At 40.2% G+C, this 20,501-nt stretch overlaps 1 protein-coding gene, 1 long non-coding RNA gene and 2 other non-coding genes across 4 annotated transcripts; 1 reads left to right on the top strand and 3 right to left on the bottom strand.

Moving 5' to 3' along the window:
* Positions 1–260: 260 nt before the first annotated feature.
* Positions 261–451, bottom strand: LOC111759724 (U2 spliceosomal RNA). Its single transcript, XR_002793624.1, has one exon. It is a non-coding gene; the product is annotated as a U2 spliceosomal RNA (small nuclear RNA).
* Positions 452–5,496: 5,045 nt separating this feature from the next.
* Positions 5,497–9,156, bottom strand: FMC1 (formation of mitochondrial complex V assembly factor 1 homolog). Its single transcript, XM_012518417.4, has 2 exons — positions 8,948–9,156; positions 5,497–5,788 (listed from the first exon to the last, which is right to left on the bottom strand). The coding sequence occupies exons 1-2, from the start codon at positions 9,152–9,154 to the stop codon at positions 5,585–5,587; spliced, it is 411 nt and encodes a 136-aa protein (XP_012373871.2). The 5' UTR covers positions 9,155–9,156; the 3' UTR covers positions 5,497–5,584.
* Positions 9,157–9,673: 517 nt separating this feature from the next.
* Positions 9,674–9,746, bottom strand: TRNAR-CCU (transfer RNA arginine (anticodon CCU)). Its single transcript has one exon. It is a non-coding gene; the product is annotated as a tRNA-Arg (tRNA).
* Positions 9,747–10,087: 341 nt separating this feature from the next.
* On the top strand, positions 10,088–19,162 carry LOC131278533 (uncharacterized). The gene is made up of 3 exons (XR_009185895.2): positions 10,088–10,347; positions 13,599–13,673; positions 17,947–19,162. It is a non-coding gene; the product is annotated as an uncharacterized lncRNA (long non-coding RNA).
* Positions 19,163–20,501: the final 1,339 nt, after the last annotated feature.

Genomic DNA, 20,501 nt, shown 5'->3' with positions numbered 1-20,501 from the left:
GAACCTTGGACCTCCCATGTGGTAGGCAGACGCTCTATCAGTTGAGCCAAATTTGCTTCCCCCTGTTAGTTTAAATGTAGATTAAAAAATTCAGATTATACATAAGTTAAATATATTTTAGTAAGATGAATTATCTTATCTCACAAACATAACATGCCTTGGATTACTCTGTCTTTGGTTCAAACAGATTTCTTTTCCTTCTACATGATCCTAGAATGTGAACACCTTATTTGTATTATCATGTTGATTTTTTTCCCCCAAGGGGGTGCACCATTCCTGGAGGTACTGCATTACCAGGTCGATGCGTGGAGTGAACGGAGCAAGCCCCTATTCCATCTCCCAGCTCCAAAAATCCATTTAATATATTGTCCTCAGATAGAGGACGTATCAGATATTAAACTGATAAGAACAGATACTACACTTGATCTTAGCCAAAAGGCCGAGAAGCGATTCATGTTGATTTTTGTATCCCTAACTTACCCAAGACAAGGGACAAGCAAAGTTCCAATAACTTATAGCCTTATAACCAGAAACGTGTTTGGTTCTAATGAGAATAACTAGAAATGCATGAATATCTAAAGTTTGTGAGCTGAAGATGGAGGCAAGAGCCAAACATGAATTGAGAAAGAGCTAGTTGATTGATCTACTAAAGACATTGTCATTAAAATCTGTAAGCATATATACAAACTATGTCACTTGAAAGAAGACACTTACTTTTTTAAGAGTGAGAGGATAAAATGGGCACCTAACCAGTGTCTAATACAAAGTAGACATTCAGAAATGCTCATTGAAGGAAGAAAAGAAAGTGAAATTTAATGTAAGATCTGAAGAATGAATAGGAGTTAGCTAGGGAAGGGAAGTAGTTTTAGAGGGGAAAGCTTTCCATGCTTAAGGAACAAAAAATGTTGCAGGACAGACCATGACTCCTAAGAATTGAAAGTTCTGAATGGCTAGACTGCCAAATAAAGAAGAGATTAATACAGGGGTTCTTAACAAGGGATCAGTGAGCTTGAACTGAAATTAAAAAAAACATTCTTGTGGGGATGTGTTGGGGTGGATGTGATATATTTATTAAATGATACACAGTATAGTGTGGACTTAGTAAGGGGTCCATGGTTTTCACCTGACTGGCAAAGAGGTCCATGGGTTACCCTGGATCAAGAGATGAGGCTCAAGAAGTTTGGCATAGAGCCAGATCAAGAAGGCCCTTGTTAAAATTTTACTCTGAAGGATTATAAGTAGGAGAGTGACAAGCATAGTGGATTGGTTGAAACAACTATGGTTGGCATTAAAGAGACCAATTAGGCACGGCAGTAGTTCCGGGAAGAGATGCAAGAGGTAGGGACATGAACTAGCATAGTAGCAATAAAGATTCAAGGGATGTTTACAAAGTAGAATCTAATTAATTTAGTGATTGTTTAATGGAGGATATGAAAGAAGAGGAAGCAGTCAAGGATAACTTAGATGTCTGATTGAGCAACTAAGTGAAAGATAATGCTGTTGATATGATAGGGAATGCCAGAAGAGATCATAAGGGTAGATGATGAGGTTCCATTTTTGGATGCACTGAATTTGAGGTACATTAGAGTAATCTAAGTGGTGTAATCTGCTAGGCAGCAGGACCTACAGATCTACAGCTTGGCAGGGAGGCCAGGACCATAATTTCAGCATATTGACAATAAATGAGACCTTGGAAGAGGAGGTGATCACACAGGAAAAGTATGCAGGGTGTGAGGGAAGGAACTAAGCCTGTAACCTGAGGAACACTAACATAAAAAGAATACACAGAAAAGGAGACTGATGATAAATGGTTAGCAAGAGAAGAAAACAGAAGAATGGAAAAAAGAGGGATTGGTCAATAGTATTAAATGCCTCCCTAGAATCCAAACAAAGAATGAAGAGGATCTGCTGGGTTTAGTGACCTGAAGTCCACGTGTAACCTTGGGAGGCACTGTTTTTGTGGAGTGGAGAGACAGAAACCAGACTGCAGTTCTGGTTGATTAGGTATGAAGGGGTTGTAGAAAAAAGAAAACGGATACACACAACAACATGAATGAACCTCAGAGCTGATTCAAAAGAGTATACTATATGATTCCTTTTATATGAAATACTAGAACAGGCCAACTAATCTATGGTGACAGCAAATAGGTCATTGCTTACCAGAGCACCAGGAATGGGGAGGGGGGAGGATTAACAAAGGAGCACAGAGAACTTTTTGGGGTGATGGAAATGTTCTAGAGGTTTAATGGGGTGGTAGGTGCATTCATTGTCAAAATTCATTGAAAAAAATAATGTAAAAAAACTTCATTGAAGTGTTTACTGAAAATGGGTATACTATATGTAAATTATACCTCAAAATGTTTTTATAAATTTTAAAAATCTAGAAAGTATCATTCAATATAATTTATTCAATTTGTGAAAAGGAATGAAAGAAGGCAGTTACTGAAGACACTTGGGATAGAGGCAGAGTAGTTTTTAGATGGAAAGCCTTGAGTATATTTAAATGCTAATAGGAAGAATCCAGTGAGAGGAAGAGATATCTTCACTATCCAGTGAAGATAAAGAGGATGAAAGAGACAGGAAAGTGAAGGAATATGATAAACATGTACCACATCAAAAACTTAAGAACTACCAAAACTTTAGGATTCCCTAGGACTTTCCCAGTATACAAAGTTTACTGCTAATAGAATTTGTATTTCAGAATCAATTTCTCCCATTTTTTTTTAAAGATTTATTTCTCCCCACCCCATCCCTGTTGTTGCACTCGATGTCTGCTCTGTGTCTGTTCATTGTGTGCTCATCTTTTTTTAAAGGAAGCACTGGAACCAAATTGGGGACCTCCCATGTGGTAGGCAGGCGCTCAAATGCTTGAACCACATCCACTTCCCTCTCCCATTTTTAACATTGAGTTCAATTACTCCTTGATGGTCAGACTATTAATTGGAAGTACTGATTATAGACAGATATGACCTGAATGAATTATTTAAATAATTTATCTATACTTCTGAAGATTGGTGGCAGTAAGACTTAGAAAAGGGTTAATGATAAAAGGAAAAATGGAATGAGAGTAAAGGAAAATGATGAAAATAGATTTTATTCGGTACTGTGCAACTATTTTGTATATACATTACTCTCATTTATTACAACTACCATATGAGGTAGACATTTTCATTTTATAGAAAAGGGAACAAGCTTAGGCCAACTAATCTACTCAAAATCACTCAACTGGTAAATTGTAATGCTATGATTAAAACCTAGGTCTGTTGGGAAGCGGATTTGGCCCAACTGATAGAGCATCTGCCTACCACATGGGAGGTCCAGGGTTCAAAACCAGGGCCTCCTGACTCGTGTGGTGAGCTGACAGATGCAAAGTGCTGATGCGTGCAAGGAGTGCCCTACCACACAGGGGTGGCCCATGTGTAAGGGAGCCCCATGTGCAAGGAGTGCACCCCATAAAGGGAGCCACCCCATGTGAAAAAAGCACAGCCTGCCCAGGAGTGGTGCCGCACACATGGAAAGCTGACTCAGGAAGATGAGCAACGAAAGAGAGAAACAGGTTCCTGGTGCCGCTGACAAGAATGCAAGCGGACAAAGAAGAGCACACACAGTGAATGGACACAGAGAACAGACAACAGTGGGGGAAGGGGAGAGAAATAAATACATATTTTAAACAAACAAAACTAACCTAGGTCTGTATAACTGCAAACTCATAATAAATATTTTTTACCCTGGCAGGCAATTCTGCCTGAAATCTTCCTACAAAGTATTTATTATATAGACAACATTGTGACAACAAAGGAAATCAAACATCAACCTATCCTAATCCTTTTGCTTTATTCACTCCTGCTAAAGTGTCTTCAGAAAATATAACTCATAAATGTATGCCAATGAAATAAAATGGAGAACAAAAAAAGTATATGAAACACTTCTAAGGTGGGGGGGGGAGGATATGTTGAATTGAATAAATGCATTTGACCTCTTAAGGCTTGTAGGTGACAGAGAACTCGCCCCGGTAGTGGCTGATCATCTCAGCATTGATTTCCACCTGGTTGAACATCTTGCCATTGTAGACGCCCACCATGCTGCCCACCATCTGGGGCAGGATGATCATGTCATGCAGATGCGTCTTCACCACCTTGGCTTCTCCATGGGTCGTGCCTTCTTCTCGGCCTTGCGCAGCCGTCTCAGCTGTGGCACTGTAAGCTGCATCAGCAGCTGGTCGAGGTCCACACCGCGGTAGGTGACCTTGCAGAAAGTGCTTCTTCTTTTCCTCCTCTTCAGCCATCTTGCCGGCTCTTCAGAAAGGCCTTAATACTATTGTTTTAATGTTTATCTCTTAGAAGAGATGGTGTTTTGACATACTGTATTGAATAGTTGCGTTGTTCAGATTGTATGTCTCCAAGTGAGTAGAGCAAACTGACCCATGCATTCAAAAAACTTGAATACACACTATGTGGAAGGTGCTTAGGAGACTCCAATGATGAATGAAACATGGCCCATGCTCTTAGTTACTGTCCAGGAGGTTATAGTACACAATTATAATACCAGAAGAAATTGACATATACCATAAAGGAGAACACAGAAAGGAATTGTTTTGATTAGAATAATTCAGGACATTTGAAGACCATTTAGAAGACTCTTTAAATAGGTCAGTCAAAAGATTATCAGTGCTTGAACTAGGGCAGAGGCAGTGAGGATACAGAGGGAGAGGATATTAGATCTACTACAGAAGCAAAAATTGGTGACTGATTGGATGTGGAGAAGTAAGGAGAGAAAGGAAAGCAGAATGAAGTCCAGATATTTTCCTTGGTCAGCCAAGTACATGGTGGAGCCCTATGCTCAGAGAATTCAAGAGGAAAAGCAATTTGACAGGGAGATCAGGAGATATCTGTGTGCTTATTCCACTACCTCCTCACAGGCTGCAGTTTAGTAACGGCCATGTTTCTTTACCTAACAACCAGCCCTATTAGGCCTAGGGGAGGTAATGGCTTCCCACTATTGACAGTTCCTAGGAGCCTCATCTCATTGATTTTCTTTAATTCAGCTCACATCTTTATATAGCCCCCTCATTTGCACTCCTCAGTAATTTAGAGTATGCTATCAGATCCCTGCCAGGAACATAAAACGTGTGTTTTTTATAAAGTACATATTTAGAATTTATACATATGTGTATATATGCATAGGAAATATTCAGAAAGATGTACACCAAACTGTTAGTAATGGTTACCACTTGGTAGTGGGGATGGGAGAAGGGTAAGGGAAAAGAAAAGAGGGTTTTTATATTTTATATACTTACACCATTTTAATTCCTTTAAACAATAGGCTTGTATTAATTTTGAAATAAAAAAACTAATAAAGATTTTAAAAAGTAGGTCAAGAACATCAATCAGTCTAATGTTAGAAGTTCAGTAAATTCACTAAGAATAAAGATAAAATCTTCTCCAATTTATTCCTCTAAGAACCATTCAGTCAACAAAATTACAAAGAAAACCCCCAAACTTTAAAAAAAAATTTAATAATAAATACATATTGATAGAAACAATTGAATTCTTGTATGAAGGCAGCATCCAAGGAATCTCCATTTTCATGGCTCCCAGCCCTTCCCTCCAGGCTGACTGGGCAACTTCAGACCCACCAGGCCTGCAGACTCCTCCACTGAACGTTCACCCATGCCATGAAATTCCTGATGAAGGGCCACATGTTCCCGGATGCTTCGCAGGAGGCAGAGATAGGTGGAAGCTTGGAAATGAAGTTCATGTTGGGCTCTGCACAACTTTTCACTGGTGACCTAGAGAGGTAGCAGGATCAGATACACTATTAATACCTCAGCTACAGACATAACTCTACAGAGAAGATTCAATAAACAAGCATTATCTAGAGTGAAAATAAATTGAACAGGGGAAAACATATATGGATATCCTCAATACGTTTATAGAAATTCTCTATAACTGTTAATGGTGAGAAAAGCTGACCTCCTGTTATCAAACAGGAATTTTAAAAGGAGTTGCAATGAGGATAGTGTTCCCAAATTTTAATACTGAAAGAAATCATCTAGTTTCAACTCCCTCATTTTACAAATGAGAAAACTAAAATCCAGAGAGGCTCAGTGGTTGGTTAATAGTAAAGATGGAAACTGTAATCAGCTCATTAAAGTCACCTAAGGAATATAATATAGAATTTGTCCCCTTCAAAGAAATGGAAATGAAAAATGGAAATGGAAAATGGAAAATTCAATGGAAATGAGAAAACTTATTTTGTCTAAGAAAGTAATAGCTTTTTCTCAACAGTAAAAACATGAAAGCTTTATATATGAAATATGCAGGTATTCTTATCACTTACTTATACTTGCTCTCACAATTTATTTATGCAAATACAAGATCTGGATTCTGATGACCTTACAAAGCTGGAAACTCCTTATCCATCCCCAAAATCCTCAATGATTCGAAATCTCATTTTTTCCTTCATCATACTTAATTTTCAGATTAAATAAATTAGTATGTTGTCCCTTTCTTGACTAGTTTTGTGTTCTGAGGTTATGAGGAAGGGGCAGGAAAGGTGAGGCAGGGACGTGTGCATGGCCTAACATGGCTTAAGGAGCCCAGTCCAAGAATGTATTAGTCCCTGGGCACCACTGCCTGCACAGTCATATTTCTTTGAACTTTCTTTCTCTTTTTGAATATTTAGGATTATAATCTGAGAATGAGAATATGTGGTTTAAGATCTTTAGACCATGCATGAAAACACTCAGCTCCTGAAAAGAATTCATCTGCTTTAATCAAATATACCTATGTAATAATAAAAATGCATGCGTGACCAACACTAATCTCAAGCATCAACCAAATGCAGCAGCCATTTCTATTAATAAGCCTAAATTTGTAGGATTTGAAATAGTAATTCTCATTAGTGGAGGAGAGAAAACTGATCTTGCCTCGGCTAAACCTGAATCATGAGGAGTCAGGCAAGAAGGCAACATACACAGTAGAGATCACAAAAGACCAAAAGAGATCAAATAAAATCCACACAGCATTTTCTTTAAGAAGAGATTCCTCCCTAACAGAATCCTTTCTGCTAAAAGAAAGGATAGAGAAATGGGTATAAATGGTTATTCAATTTTTTTTTATCATATTGCATTACTATGAACAAAATATATTGTGTAACATTGTATGGTTCAAAAAAAACTTACAGGTATCCAGTACATTTGAGAAATGTATGTTTTTATTCAACTATGTTTTGTTTTTAGTTTTTAATTGCTTATATTGTCAATTACTAAATGTACAAAATAAAGTTACAAAAAATAGTTAAGATTTTTTTAAAAAAGGGAAATAGAAACCTTTCCCCATATCCTTATCTGCATTCCATAAAGTGGTGTTTCTGGAATTTTTAGCATGAATTTCAAAATCATTGTCAAGCCTCTCTCAAGGTCAATAACGTTGCTGCCATAAGGTTTAACTACAATCACACATCACCTCCTTACAACTCTTAGAACTGCCTTCCCTTACACTTATGATAAAGTTTAAAATCCTGCCTACCACCTAGTTCATCTTTCTCCACTCACCCACCACACCCTAAGCTCCAGTCAATTTAAATCGTCATTCTCATCTCTGGGCTCTTAGTTGTGCAGCTTCTTTACCTGGGTCCTCATCTCACCCAATCACCATTTGCTTGCTAACTCCATTTTATTCTTCAGGTCTCTGTGTGAATTTCCTTCTGAAAGCCTTCCCTAATTATACCACTTAGCACTCATTTATTCTGTGCCTTAGTCCGTGGCTTCTCAGGTGGCCCGTAATTTTTAAAAAGACAGGATCTATGTGTATCTTACTCACCATTTTTTAGCCCAAGTTCCAAGCAGTCACTGAATATTATGGGTTTTTAAAAATTAGTTGAATTTTAGGTCTAATATTTTGCATTTTAACTTCCATGTTTCAGAAGTTCAACGGAAGGACGATGGTCTTCCTTTTTCTCACAATGCTCAAAGAACAGTAAGTTTCCTTCCCTAAAGCCCAAGCAAACTCTTCAAATTATTTCTGAGACAGGTTGCAAAGTCTTTCCTAGCCAAATCCATATTCTTGCAGGTAGCAATTAAGTCTAGGAATCTTTTTTGGGTGCCAATAAACCTAGGTTCTACCTGTTCTCTGTAAATCCGTGCAGAGACCATTGTCTCTCAGTCTCAGTTGCCCCATTTGAAAAGTGAAACCATCTGCCACTTGCTGGTGTCTCAAGGGGACAAAGACTGAAATTTACAAAGGAATTTCCCAAGGATGGTTCCCCGTATGTTTACATTTATCTGCCACAAAATTAAGGGGAAAAAAAATCTGCTCATATAGTAAGCCAAAATTTTAACAGTGAGTACAATTATAATCTAGCAGACCTCATTAACAGGTTTCTAGTACAACTCTATAAGGCACCATTCTGAGTGGTACAGAGGATGCAAGTAAAACAGTTCCTGCTCTTCAAGAAGCTCCGAGAATATTCCTCACCTTATTACAGGTGTATTTTCTGCCTCACAAAATTGCTTCTCAGAAAAGCTTTTTTGGGCAAGGGCGGAGGGAGGGCTGGATAGGTGCTGTGTTTTTAAGTCCAGTGACACTATGTACACATGTACAACTTTTCTCCCTTCATTTTCTTCACGCCACTTTTCTCCTGGTCTTCCCCTCTGCACACGCAAACGAGGCAGGCAGTGATATCATCGGGAATGGTTCCACCCCTCAGGAGGGGGAAACGATGTCCCAGCGGTACTTTGCACCCGTGGCGGTCCTTAGTTGTTCCCCACACCCAGGCTGCAGACCAGAGCTTCGGCGCCGGGTTTGTTTGACCAGAACCCAAGCTCGGTGGCAGGATCGGCCACAAAATTGTGGCGCTAAGACCCTGCGCTTCCTACCCCCACCTAGACCCGACTCTTCCTCCCGTCCAGGGAAGCCGCAGTACCCAGAACCCGGGGCTTCCGTACCCGATGTGCACGGAAAGACTTCACGAGGTATCGATAGGCTGCGGTGTCACGATAGGGTCGGCCGGTGGCTGCGCTCAAGTAGCGCAACTCCCGCAGAAGGCCTCGCAAAGTGCCCGACGGGGACCCTAAAGCCGCCATTTTCCTGTCCTTCCCGCAGCCTGGTGACCGACGGCGCCCTACGCCGTTTCCAACGCCCCCTCCTCCCATCCAGCCGGCTCCCCCTATCATTGAAAAGCAATGGAATATCTCACTTCCCTGTTCTGCGGAGCCATATTAATCGAACACCGAGTGGCGCCCAAGCGAGTTAGATAAAAGCAAACGAAAACATTGTAAATGAGTAGCCAGGTTCTCAAGGATCCTTGACAAAGGCCGAGCGAGGAGGGAAAAGAAGGTCCTTTCTTTACTCTGTCATTAAGATGCCGCTGCCTAATCGACCGATGAGTCTTAGGAGAAAAAGTGAGCCTAGCGAGGGTAGGTGGGGATATGATATGGAATACGTTGAAGTTATTTTTAAATGATTTCTCGAAGGGATATAAACATTCAGTGATTGACAAACGTCCCCAGAAATCTTGCATGACCTACGTTTCAGAGAAAAGTTATGGAATATCCTCTCTCAGCGTGCAGCCCAACAGCTAGTAAAACCACACATACCTTCTTCCGCCTCCCCAAAATTTTAGTGTTACTTAAAATAGGTTAAAAGAAACTTTCAGTTAACCAAAAGCCAACCACCCCAGATGGGACTCGAACCCACAATCCCTGGCTTAGGAGGCCAATGCCTTATCCATTAGGCCACTGGGGCTTCGGCGAACAACGCCCTCTATGAACATATTCAATTTTCTTACTCCTGGGTGCGTCATCGTCACTTAAATTTCTTTCAAACCTATCCAGGGAAACCACACCTAGTACCAATATAAAGGACGTGGCGTGCTGGGAGTTGTAGTTCAGAGAACAAAAGCCAGCGTTCCAACCCCAAAAGTTTTACCCTCGAAAGAGCACCGACGCGCCTGCGAAGAACGAGCGCGCGCACGACCCTACGTACATGTTTGCTTGCACGGTAGTCCCTCTGCCCGCTCAAAGGCGGACATGCGTCATCGCGTAGCTGCGCAGGCTACGCACACTATCCATTTCTGAGCCCTGCGCCCTCGGCATCGGCGCCCACGTCGATTGCTTTTTTAAAACGGGAAATAGCCGGGCCCATTCCGGTGTCTTGGAATTCCGGATTTAATTTAACTCTAGCTGGCCGTTATAGGCATCCCCTGTTGTCATTTTCTGTTTCCGGTTGTGCTGCTGTGGTATTTCCGTCTGTGGCGTTTGGAAGCTCGTACCTTATTTTTTAACTGCAGGGTGCGGTGATGAACGTGGGACAGCGGGGAGTTAGGAGTTAGTTCATTAAGAATTAGGTAATTAGGTCTGATGATGTTCTTTCATAATCTGTAACAAATGTTACACAATAATATAAGATGTCGGTGGAGCAGTGATGTATTGGAATTCTGCATGATTGTTTTGTAAGCTCATAACTTATCTAATAAAAATATATATTTTAAAAAGAATTCATTAGAAATCAATTAGCTAGAAGTAATTAGGAGCTCTTTTATTTCCTGATTGCAGAACCTTTCTTCTTTTTTTTTTGAACTTTTCTTTCTGAGTCTCCCCACCTTATCCCTTGCTTAAAATCCTGCAGTGGCTCTCCATTGCTCCTAATGTAAAATGCAGACTACGTAAATTGACATATTGGACCCTACCTAGATAGGTCCAATGTCCTCTCAATATTCTTTCCCTCTTACCCTTTGCTCTGGATAGGTGACCTTTCCGTTTTTCTGTCTCCCACACATTCTATATTATTCCCCTTAGCCTGAAATAACATTTATATGAATAAGCCGCTGGTTATTAATATTCATTTATATGAATTACCCATTACCCTTCAGGTTTTTTTGGAAGTCTTCTCTAGTCCTTGTGTTCAGCGTGGGAATGTCAAAATGACTCACTTCACTTCCCCTGGGCATCTGTTGCTCTTTGTATTTACCCTATCATATATAATGTACCACACTATTTGGCAGTTGTCTATCTCCACCGTCAAACTGGGAGATGATCTAGCTCTCAGAGCCCTGTGCGGAACAGAGATTTGTTCTTCAACAGGCTGAGTCCCTGGAATGATAGTCGTGACAGCTTAGTCTGAGGCTTCAGAAGGAATTGGCAATCTTTTGACTCCAATGGCTATGAGATATAAACAACTGAGCAGGAATGACAAACCCAAACAGGATATTAATTGTATAGCATAGCAGGCTCGATGGGATGGGATTAGTAGTGAACCAGAGGGTATCTCTCTAGGGTCAGCCTCTATTCACCTCCAGCAATTTGTTGCCACTTAGGAAAGCTAATGTGTGTGTGAGTGTGTGTGCTGTTTTATTTTGTTTTTTTTTTTTCAGGAAAAGCTGGAAATCCATTGATTTAAATGTATATTTCAAATGTTGGCTACTAATTAAAGGTAAAAAAGAGTACAGGCCAAACAAAACACTTCTGTAGACCACATTCGGACTGCACGCCTCTAATTTAAAAAAAGGAAGGGGGGAAAGAGATAAGAGGAAGTTGAGAGAAAGTAAGAACAGATAGTATGCTTACTTCTTGGGGAAAGAATTTGCTTTGGTCACCTGCCTTAGCTTTAGGAAAAGAAGTTCATAAGTATAAATATAAGCAGAATAAATTAATTTTAATGACTTAACATGTTAGTGATTTTCTGTCCAAAACCCAGCCTCATTATAGGCCTTCTCTTCAGCACCATCCCTTTAACACTGAAAAAGGTGACTTCAATTGGTTACCACACAGGCTGAATTAAGGAACTTTAAAGCCCAACATCTTAAACAGCTTTGTGAAGTTGTTTGCCTTGTCAGATGTTCCTAACTCTGTGTAATTTCAAACACTGTTTTCATATAGCACTTCTCCTGAGTCAAACAAACCTGCTAACTTTTTTTTTTCAGGTGAGTCAGTAGTGATAGAATTAAGTTACCTGGGGAGTCTGGTACCTAAATGGTTCTCATGATCTGTTATAGCTCACTAGAATCTGCTTTGGTCTTTGTGGCTAACTCTGAAACAGAAATAGAGCTTCCAGGTGCTGTCAGCCTTGTTTTAAGATGGTCAGCCATTAATGGGGTGTGGCCTTCCTGAAGCAGCTCTCTCATTTGCCACAATATTTCTGTGATCGTGTAAAGGAGATCCAAGAAAGACATGTTTTCCAGAGACACTTGGAAACCTGAATACAGTATTTATTTCTATTCATCTTTTCCAACACTTGCTATTTTCTGTTTGATTTTTAAAATAGTAACCATTCTAGTGGGTGTGAAGTGAACTCTCACTGTGGTTTTGATTTGCATTTCCCTAATAGTGAATGATGTTAAGCATCTTTTCAAGTGCTGGTTGACAGTTTGTATATCTTCATTGAAGCTTGTTCAAGTCTTTTGCCAATTTTTAATTTTTTTTTTTGGTCTTTTTTGTTGTTGAGTTATAGGAGTTCTTTACATATTCTGGATATTAAACCCTTATCAGATTTGTGGTTTCCAGATATTTTCTCCCATTCCAGGGGTTGTCTTTTTACTTTCAAGATAAAGTCCTTTGATGCACAAAAGTTTTAATTTTAAGGAAGTTCCATTTATCTTTTTTTTTTCTTTTGTTGGGCTTTTGGTATAAACAGTTACGTCTTTAGCCCCTACTTGCTACATTGTTTATAACACTTTTGAAGGATATAATGTGATTTATGGAGGTGAAACCTAATACCAGGTTGTATCTACCTCTAATCATCAATTTAATGAAAATTATTTGGTAGTTTACAGTTCTGAATTGACTCAGATGAAACAGAAGTGGCCTTGGAATTCATTTACTACTTCTAAGGAACTACACTTATTTTATGTGTGAGGAATCTTGAGGATAATGAATTACACAAATTCATTTACCAGTCAATTGACCACCAAATTAGTGCTGCTTTTTGTTTGTTTGGTTTTTTTTTTTTTTTTTTTTGGTATAGCAAGTGACTTAGGATGTCACTATGGCATATGATGAGTATAGGGAACAGCTCTGCCCTGGCATCCAGGCAACCTTGCAAGTCACCATATAAGCCATGTAAACTGTAATTAAACACCCCCATCTGTTTCCCCTCTTTCCAGTAGACTGCACTGTGATTCTTCCTGGTACAACAGGAGATAAACCTGGTTAGGAGCTTCCATGAAATGGTTTCTTATGAATCTCTCTATTTGCAGTTGTAAGAAACGAAGATTAGTTTAGTTTTCACATAAAGGAAGAAAATATTAATTAATATAACCTGGCAGCCTACTGCCTCAGTCTCCCACTCCTGGGTTAAGCAGGAACAAAGGAAACCAGCTTAAGCCAGTCCTATAGGCAGTAAAAAAGATGCCCAAGAAAGAGCTAAGTCAATACCAATTCGGCACTAAATTCCATTCCTTATTTGGTAAAGGGGAGCAGGTAAAAACTAAAATGGTTGGAATGTGATGGGGGAAGCAGTTAATCACAAACTTTTGCACAGGAAATTTAGATCTTCTCGGATAGGTTGTAACTTCTGAAGTATCCTATCTATGGGGAAACAGAGAAAGGGCTTGCGTGCTAGGCTTAGGGGTATAAATTCTGTCATTTTTCTTTGTTCCAGATGCCAGCCATGTTTTCTGGTTGTGTGCCCCTTCTTGCAAGATTGAGAATAAGTTCTTTTCATCTCCACAATCGGGTGAGCCTTGTTTTCTTCTAGAAGAAGATTTATTTCTTACACAGTTGACAGAACTTTCCATCTCACCCTAATTTAAGTTACAGCTGCAAGCTTCTAGAAAGTCTACAAAACTGTTTGCAGTAGTTGAGAGTTGGCGCTTCCATTGCAGAGCAATCCACTACCTATTCCATATATCATCTGACCTCTCTGGTTCAGTATCATTGTGAGAATAGGGACATAGGGACCTGACCCCATGCTGATCTTGCTTTTGATGTCTATATAGCCAATAAACTATCTGATTGCATTTGGGCCCATTACTCGAATGAATCAACTGAATCTATGGAAGTGTGGCAAGCCAACCTAACAAGTGTTGTAGGCCCAGCACTGTTGCTTAGGGACTGCTTGACCACTTGACGATGAGATTGAATGTAAAAGAAATGACATCACATTTGGATTCTTTCTTTTTTCTTCTCTCTCCCCTCCCCCCTGTTGTCTGCTTTCTCTGTCCATTCACTGTGTGTTCTGTGTCTGCTTGCATTTTTTTGTCAGCAGCACCAGGAATCTGTATCTCTCTTTGTTGCGTCATCTTGCTGTATCAGCTCTCCGTGTGTGTGTGGTGCCCCTCCTGGGCAGGCTGCACTTTTTTTGTGCAGGGCAGCTCTCCTTATGGGGAGCACTCCTTGCGTGTGGGGCTTTCCTACGTGGGGCACACCCCTGCGTGGCAGAGCACTTCTTGTGCGCATCAGCACTGAGCATGGGCCAACTCATCACATGGGTCAGGAGGCCTTGGGTTTGAACCCTGGACCTCCCATGTGGTAGGCAGATGCTCTAACGGTTGAGCCAAATACACTTCCCTGTATTCATTCTTGATGCATGAATAATAGTTTTAATAGATTGGTTAAAATGTCTGTCAACTGATGAATGAATAAACAAAATAAGGTGTATGTATTCAATGGAATATTGCTCAACAATAAAAAGAAATGAACTACTGTTACATACAATAACATGGGTGAATCTCAAAATCATTATGCTGAATGAAAAAAGCCAAACACAAAAGTGTACATACTCTATGATCCGTTTCCATAAAATGCAAATTAATTTATAGTGACAAAAAGCAGATCTTGTCTGTGGTGGTGATTTCATGGTTGCACAACTTTACAACTTTCAAAACCCATCAAAATGTATATGTTAAACAGATGAAGCCTGTACCTAAATTATTCCTTGATAGGAATAAATGATAGGAAGAAAATGGACTCATAGAAACTCAAGTTTTTCAAATATTTACTTTTATTAGCAAGATTTAATTCTCTTCTAGGAGTGCATTCCAAAAGAGTCCTAAGAAAGGGGTAGAAGTGGACTGCACTGCTGACACACCCAGCAATGTTTAAAATTCAAGATCTGACTCTTAGTGCGCTGTTTGAGTGGTGCCCAGCCCCATGGCCTCACTGTTGAGAGCATAAAGAAAAGTGCTTTGGAATGGTCACCCACTCCAGCCTTAATAACCTTAAATGTAAAGTAGGCTACCCCATGAGAGGAACTGAGAAAAGTAGGAAGGGAAAAAATCCTCCAACACAGGTACAAATTAGCTAACCTGCAACGTTTTTCAAAAGCAAAATTTTAAAATATTCTAGTCAATAGGTTTTATGTTTAACAGCAAGGAATATACAGCTTTAAAAAAAAACCCTAAACATTAAATAGAATGTGTATAAATAATGATCATTTACAGGAAGTGAGAGTCAAAAAAGGGGAGAGGAATATGGAGAACAGTGGAGAGGAATATAGAGACACAGATATATAAAAGTCCCTTCAAAAGGAAGGAGAGTTAGGAGAGGACACACAAAAGATTAAGTTATATATAAATTATAATTTTACTATCCCAGTCACACATTGTGCCTGGGCTCTGAGTATATCAGTGATCCCTGCTCTTTCTGATTTGATTTCCCAGTTGTATTAATTAAAGGCTAAGCTGCTGTAATAGAGGCCTCAAACAAAGTGGCTTAAATTATATATTTCTCTCTTACATGATAGTCTGGAAGTGGTCGTTCCAGACTAGGACAACTCTCCTCTAAAAAGTCATCTAGGGACCCAGCTTTCTTTCATCTTATTTCTCTTGTTCCTCACGTGCTTCACTGGTCTGTATGGCCAGAATTGTATGACTACCATGTCCACACTCCACCTCAGGGAAAGTGATTTCCTTTAGGCCAGGCATGCAGAATTTGTATGGATCATTTCTCCTCTTGCTACTTTTATGAGAACAAAGTCATACTACTACCTTTAGCTGTAAGAGAAGCCAAGCTAAGAAATTAAATCTCCAGTTAGGTACCCCTGTGCCCAACTAAATGCTATTACTATGGGAAAAGAGGTGAATATAATTGGGAAACAATAGGCAGTATGCTCTACCATCTCTTCCCCAGGATCCTTCCTCAGCTTTTCTGTACCTGTTTATACATTGTAATTTCATATTCTTTGACTTTGGTTGGAGCTCTTTGTTGCCCATGATGCTTTAAGACTCTTTTTATCCTTTCACTCTCCAGCACATTACCTGTTTTTCCAAACTGTTGTTCTTTCCCTCTAGGCCCATATTCTGTCAGACCCACTCCTCAACAGATTAGCTCACTTACATGAAAAAGAATAATATGACAACTGACCATAGGCCCTGCATCCCTCATTCTAGCCTCTTTAGGATGTTTTTATCTCTGTACTATCCCTCTCATTCCTCTACTACCTTTTTTTTTTTAAGATTTATTTATTTATTTCTCTCCCTTCCCCCCCCCCCCAGTTGTCTGCTCTCTGTGTCCATTCGCTGTGTGTTCTTCTGTGACCGCTTCTGTCCTTATCAGTGGCACCGAGAATCTGTGTTTCTTTTTGTTGTGTCATCTTTTTGTGTCAGCTCTCTGTGTGTGCGGCGCCATTCCTGGGCAGGCTGCACTTTCTTTTGCGCTGGGTGACTCTCCTTACAGGGTGCACTCCTTGCCCATGGGGCTCCCCTATGCAAGGGACATCCCTGCGTGGCAGGACACTCCTTGCACGCATCAGCACTGTGCATGGGCCAGCTCCACACGGGTCAAGGAGGCCCGGGGTTTGAACCGTGGACCTCCCATGTGGTAGATGGACGCCCTAACCACTGGGCCAAGTCTGCTTCCCTCTGCTACCTTCTTTCTTTTGTGTGACTGGATTTCAGTGGAGGAGGAGGATTTCCTCATCATGAAAGTTGTGTTTTTTTACTTGTTGCAGCCTCACAGTTACTCTTATCTTCTCTAACATCTTGAATGCCCCTCTGCCTGAAAACACATTTAAGTCTTCTTGCATGAAAAAAAAAAAATCACTTCTCTACAAGATGGACACATTCTCTGGCCAGGACTTTATCCTTGTATCCCTGAATATCCTTTAATACGCCTTTTATAATCTAACTTCCAATCTTTGCTCACAAAGTTCTCCCTGTCCTGAAGCCTTCCCTTTTCTCTCTCTAACTGTCCAAATTTTACTCAGACACAAAGATCTCATTCAATCCTACTACTAGAAAGCTTTCCTGACACCTCCAAGCCACAGAGATCTCCATTTTCTCTGAACCTCTAGAACAGGAGTCAACAAACTGCAGTCAGCTAGCCAAAAATGACTCACTGCCCCATTTTTTTGGTGAATAAAGTTTTTTTGGAACCTAGCCACACTTGTTTGCTTACATATCTTCACACTACAACAGCAGAGTTGAATACTTGGAGACTATTAGTACAAAGAATATATGGCCCACAAAGCCTAAAATATTTACCTGGTCCTTTAAGAAAAGGATTGCCAATCCCTGTTCTAGAACACTGACAGAATATACTTAATCATGGACTATTTTATATTGTTAAGGCATTATTTCGTACATGTATGTCTTTCCTCATTGTTTTAATTCCTAAATGCTGAATGGTAGCTCATGTTTTTTAATATTTAATTTACATACAACAATATTCACTTTTTTCTTGCATGTGTGTACAGTTCTATGAGCTTCAACACATGCACAGTTTTTTTTTTATAACCACCACTCTAATCAGGTACAGAATAATTTTATCATCCTAAAAATTTCCCCTGCGCTGCCCTTTTATAGTCAGACCCTTCTTTTCCTTCCCAACTCTCCACTCCTCGCATTCATTAATATATTTTCTGTCATTATAATACTGCTTTGTCCAGAATGTCATATAAATGGAACCATACAGTATGTAACTTTTTAAAAAAGATTTATTTATTTATTTCTCCCCACTCCCTTGTTGCTTTTATCACTTGCTGAATCTGTTTGTCTTCCTTGTTTCTTTAGGAGGCACCAGGAGTCAAACCCGGAATCTACCATGTGGGAGGGAGATGTCTAATCGTTTGAGCCACCTCTGCTCCCTGCTTTTTTGTGTCTCTCATTCTGTTTTCCTCCCCATGTCTCTTGTTGCATTATCTTGTTGCATCAGGTCACAGCACCTGCCAGTTGCATCAGCTTGCTGTCTTCTTCAGGAGGCACCAGGAACCTCTGCTCCCGCTTTGTTGTGTCTCCCATTATGTTCTTTTCTTCTTGTGTCTCGTTGTGTCAGCTTGCCACACCTGCCTGTCATGCCAGCTCACTGTCTTCTTTAGGAGGCACCGGGATCCAAACCAGCGACCTCCTATGTGGTAGGTGGGAGCCAAGTCACCTGAGCCACATCCATCTCCCAGTATGTAACTTTTTGAGACAGGCGTCTTTCTCTTAGCATAGTGCATTTGAGGTTCTGTCATGTAGTTGTGCATTATCAATAGTTTGTTCTTGGGGAACCAGATGTAGCTCAAGCAATTGGGTTCCTGTCTACCATATGGGAGGTCTAGGGTTCAATTCCCAGGGCCTCCTGGTGAAGACAAGCTGGCCTGCACGGCCAGCTGGCCCAAGTGGAGAGCTGGCCCATGTGGGGTGCTGGCCCATGTGGGGTGCTGGCTGGCCCAGAAGTGTTGGCCTGTACAGAGTGCTGGCCCATGTAGAGAGCTGGCCCAGCAAGGTGATGCAACAAAAAGATACACAGAGGAGAGATAATAAGAGACACAGAAGACCAGGGAGCTGAGGTGGCACAAGAGATTGAGCTCCTCTCTTCTACTCCAGAAGATCCCAGGATAGGTTCCCAGTGCAACCTAAAGAGAGGACAAGCAGACACAGAAGAACACACAGCGAATGGACACAGAGAGCAGACCACAAGCACAAAAACAACAAGACGGGAGGGGAGAAATAAACAAATCTTAAAATAAATAGTTCTCATTTATTGCTGAGTAGTATATTGTATGAATATATCAGTTATCCATTTACCTGTTAAAAGAACATTTATATTGTTTCCAGTTTTTTGACAATTTTCAATAGAATTGCTATAAACATTCAAGTTTGGAACTTATATAAAATAAGATTTCATTTACCTAGAGTAAATATCTAGAAGTGGAATTGATGGACCATATGGGAAGAGAATGCTTAACTTGACAAAGAACTACTGACTTGTATTTTTAAAAATAAACTTTTGTGCTTACCGAAATACCTAGTACCATAATAATATAATAATGTCAATCATTTATCTGGCACTTATTCTGTGCCAGGCACTATACCAAATGCTTTATAAATACTATCTTTTTTTTTATTTTAAAGATTTATTTATTTTTAAATTTACTTCTCTCCCCTTCACCCCATCCCCCATTTGTCTGTTCTCTGTATCCATTCGCTGTGTGTTCTTCTGTGACTGCTTCTATCCTTAGCAGCACTGGGAATCTATGTTTCTTTTCATTGCATCATCTTGCTGCGTCAGCTCTCCGTGTGTGCGGCACCATTCTTGGGCAGGCTGCACTTTCTTTAGTGCTGGGTGGCTCTCCTTAGGGGGCACATTCCTTGTGCGTGGGACTCCCCTACGTGGGGGACACCCCTGCATGGTAGGGCACTCCTTGAGCACATCAGCTCTGCATATGGGCCACCTCCACATGGGTCAAGGAGGCCCGGGGTTTGAACCGTGGACCTCCCACGTGGTAGGCGGATGCCCTATCAACTGGGTCAAGCCCACTTCCCAAAATATTATCTTATTTAACCTCATAGTGATCCTGCAACATAAGTAATATAATTTTTCCAATTTTACAAATGAAGAAATCCAAGCTTAAAGAGGTTAAGTACCATATTTGCTCAAGTATAATAAGATCTCAAAAATAAGACAAGATTTATTTAGGACAACTTGAATATATTAAAATATTAATTTTTAGGGATGTAGATGAAACAGCCAATCAGTTACTTGGAACAATTTTTTTTTAACCTTTTATTTTTTTAGAGAAGTTATAGGTTTACAGAACAATTATGCATAAAATGCAGGTATAACATTTGATATGGTTTATGGATTCTAAAAATAAATATTAGATTATGTTTGTAAACTGGTCGGTCTGAAGTTTCACTTTTACTTAATTAAGTTATGATTAGGGCTTTGATTGGGCCACATCAGTAGGGCATTGTGTTCCCACCCCTTAATGGGAGGGGACTCACAGATAAAAGACGTGACAAAAGACAGAGTTGAAAGTTTTGTACTGGAGCCAAGGAAGTGAACACACAGGAGAAGAACACAGAGGAATAGTGATGGTAATATAGCCTGTGCATGAATTCAAAATTATCTAATTCTGTATCCAAGTGTGCCTAGTTTCTAGAAAGCCAATTAAATAATATAGGCCCTATAGACTTTAAATATTCAGAGAGAATGTAGACTGAATGTGTATTAAAAGTTACATCCAGGGAAGCGGATTTGGCTCAATGGATAGAGCATCCGCCTACCACATGGGAGGTCCAGGGTTCAAACCCAGGGCCTCCTGACCCATGTGATGAGCTGGCCCATGTGCAGTGCTGAT

The sequence above is a fragment of the Dasypus novemcinctus genome, chromosome 5 (assembly GCF_030445035.2).
Source record: "Dasypus novemcinctus isolate mDasNov1 chromosome 5, mDasNov1.1.hap2, whole genome shotgun sequence".
Classification (NCBI taxonomy): Eukaryota; Metazoa; Chordata; class Mammalia; order Cingulata; family Dasypodidae; genus Dasypus; species Dasypus novemcinctus.
Note: the sequence above shows the minus strand (reverse complement) of the source record. Positions and strands in the feature narration are given on the sequence as shown.

What these genes read in the sequence shown, in the direction of transcription:
- FMC1 (XM_012518417.4), bottom strand. Translation starts at nt 9,154, where the DNA reads ATGGGAGGAGGGGGCGTTGGAAACGGCGTAGGGCGCCGTCGGTCACCA. An exon ending in AGTCTTTCCGTGCACATCGG is followed by an intron (nt 5,789 to 8,947) that starts GTACGGAAGCCC and finishes CTACCTCTCTAG; the next exon opens with GTCACCAGTGAAAAGTTGTG.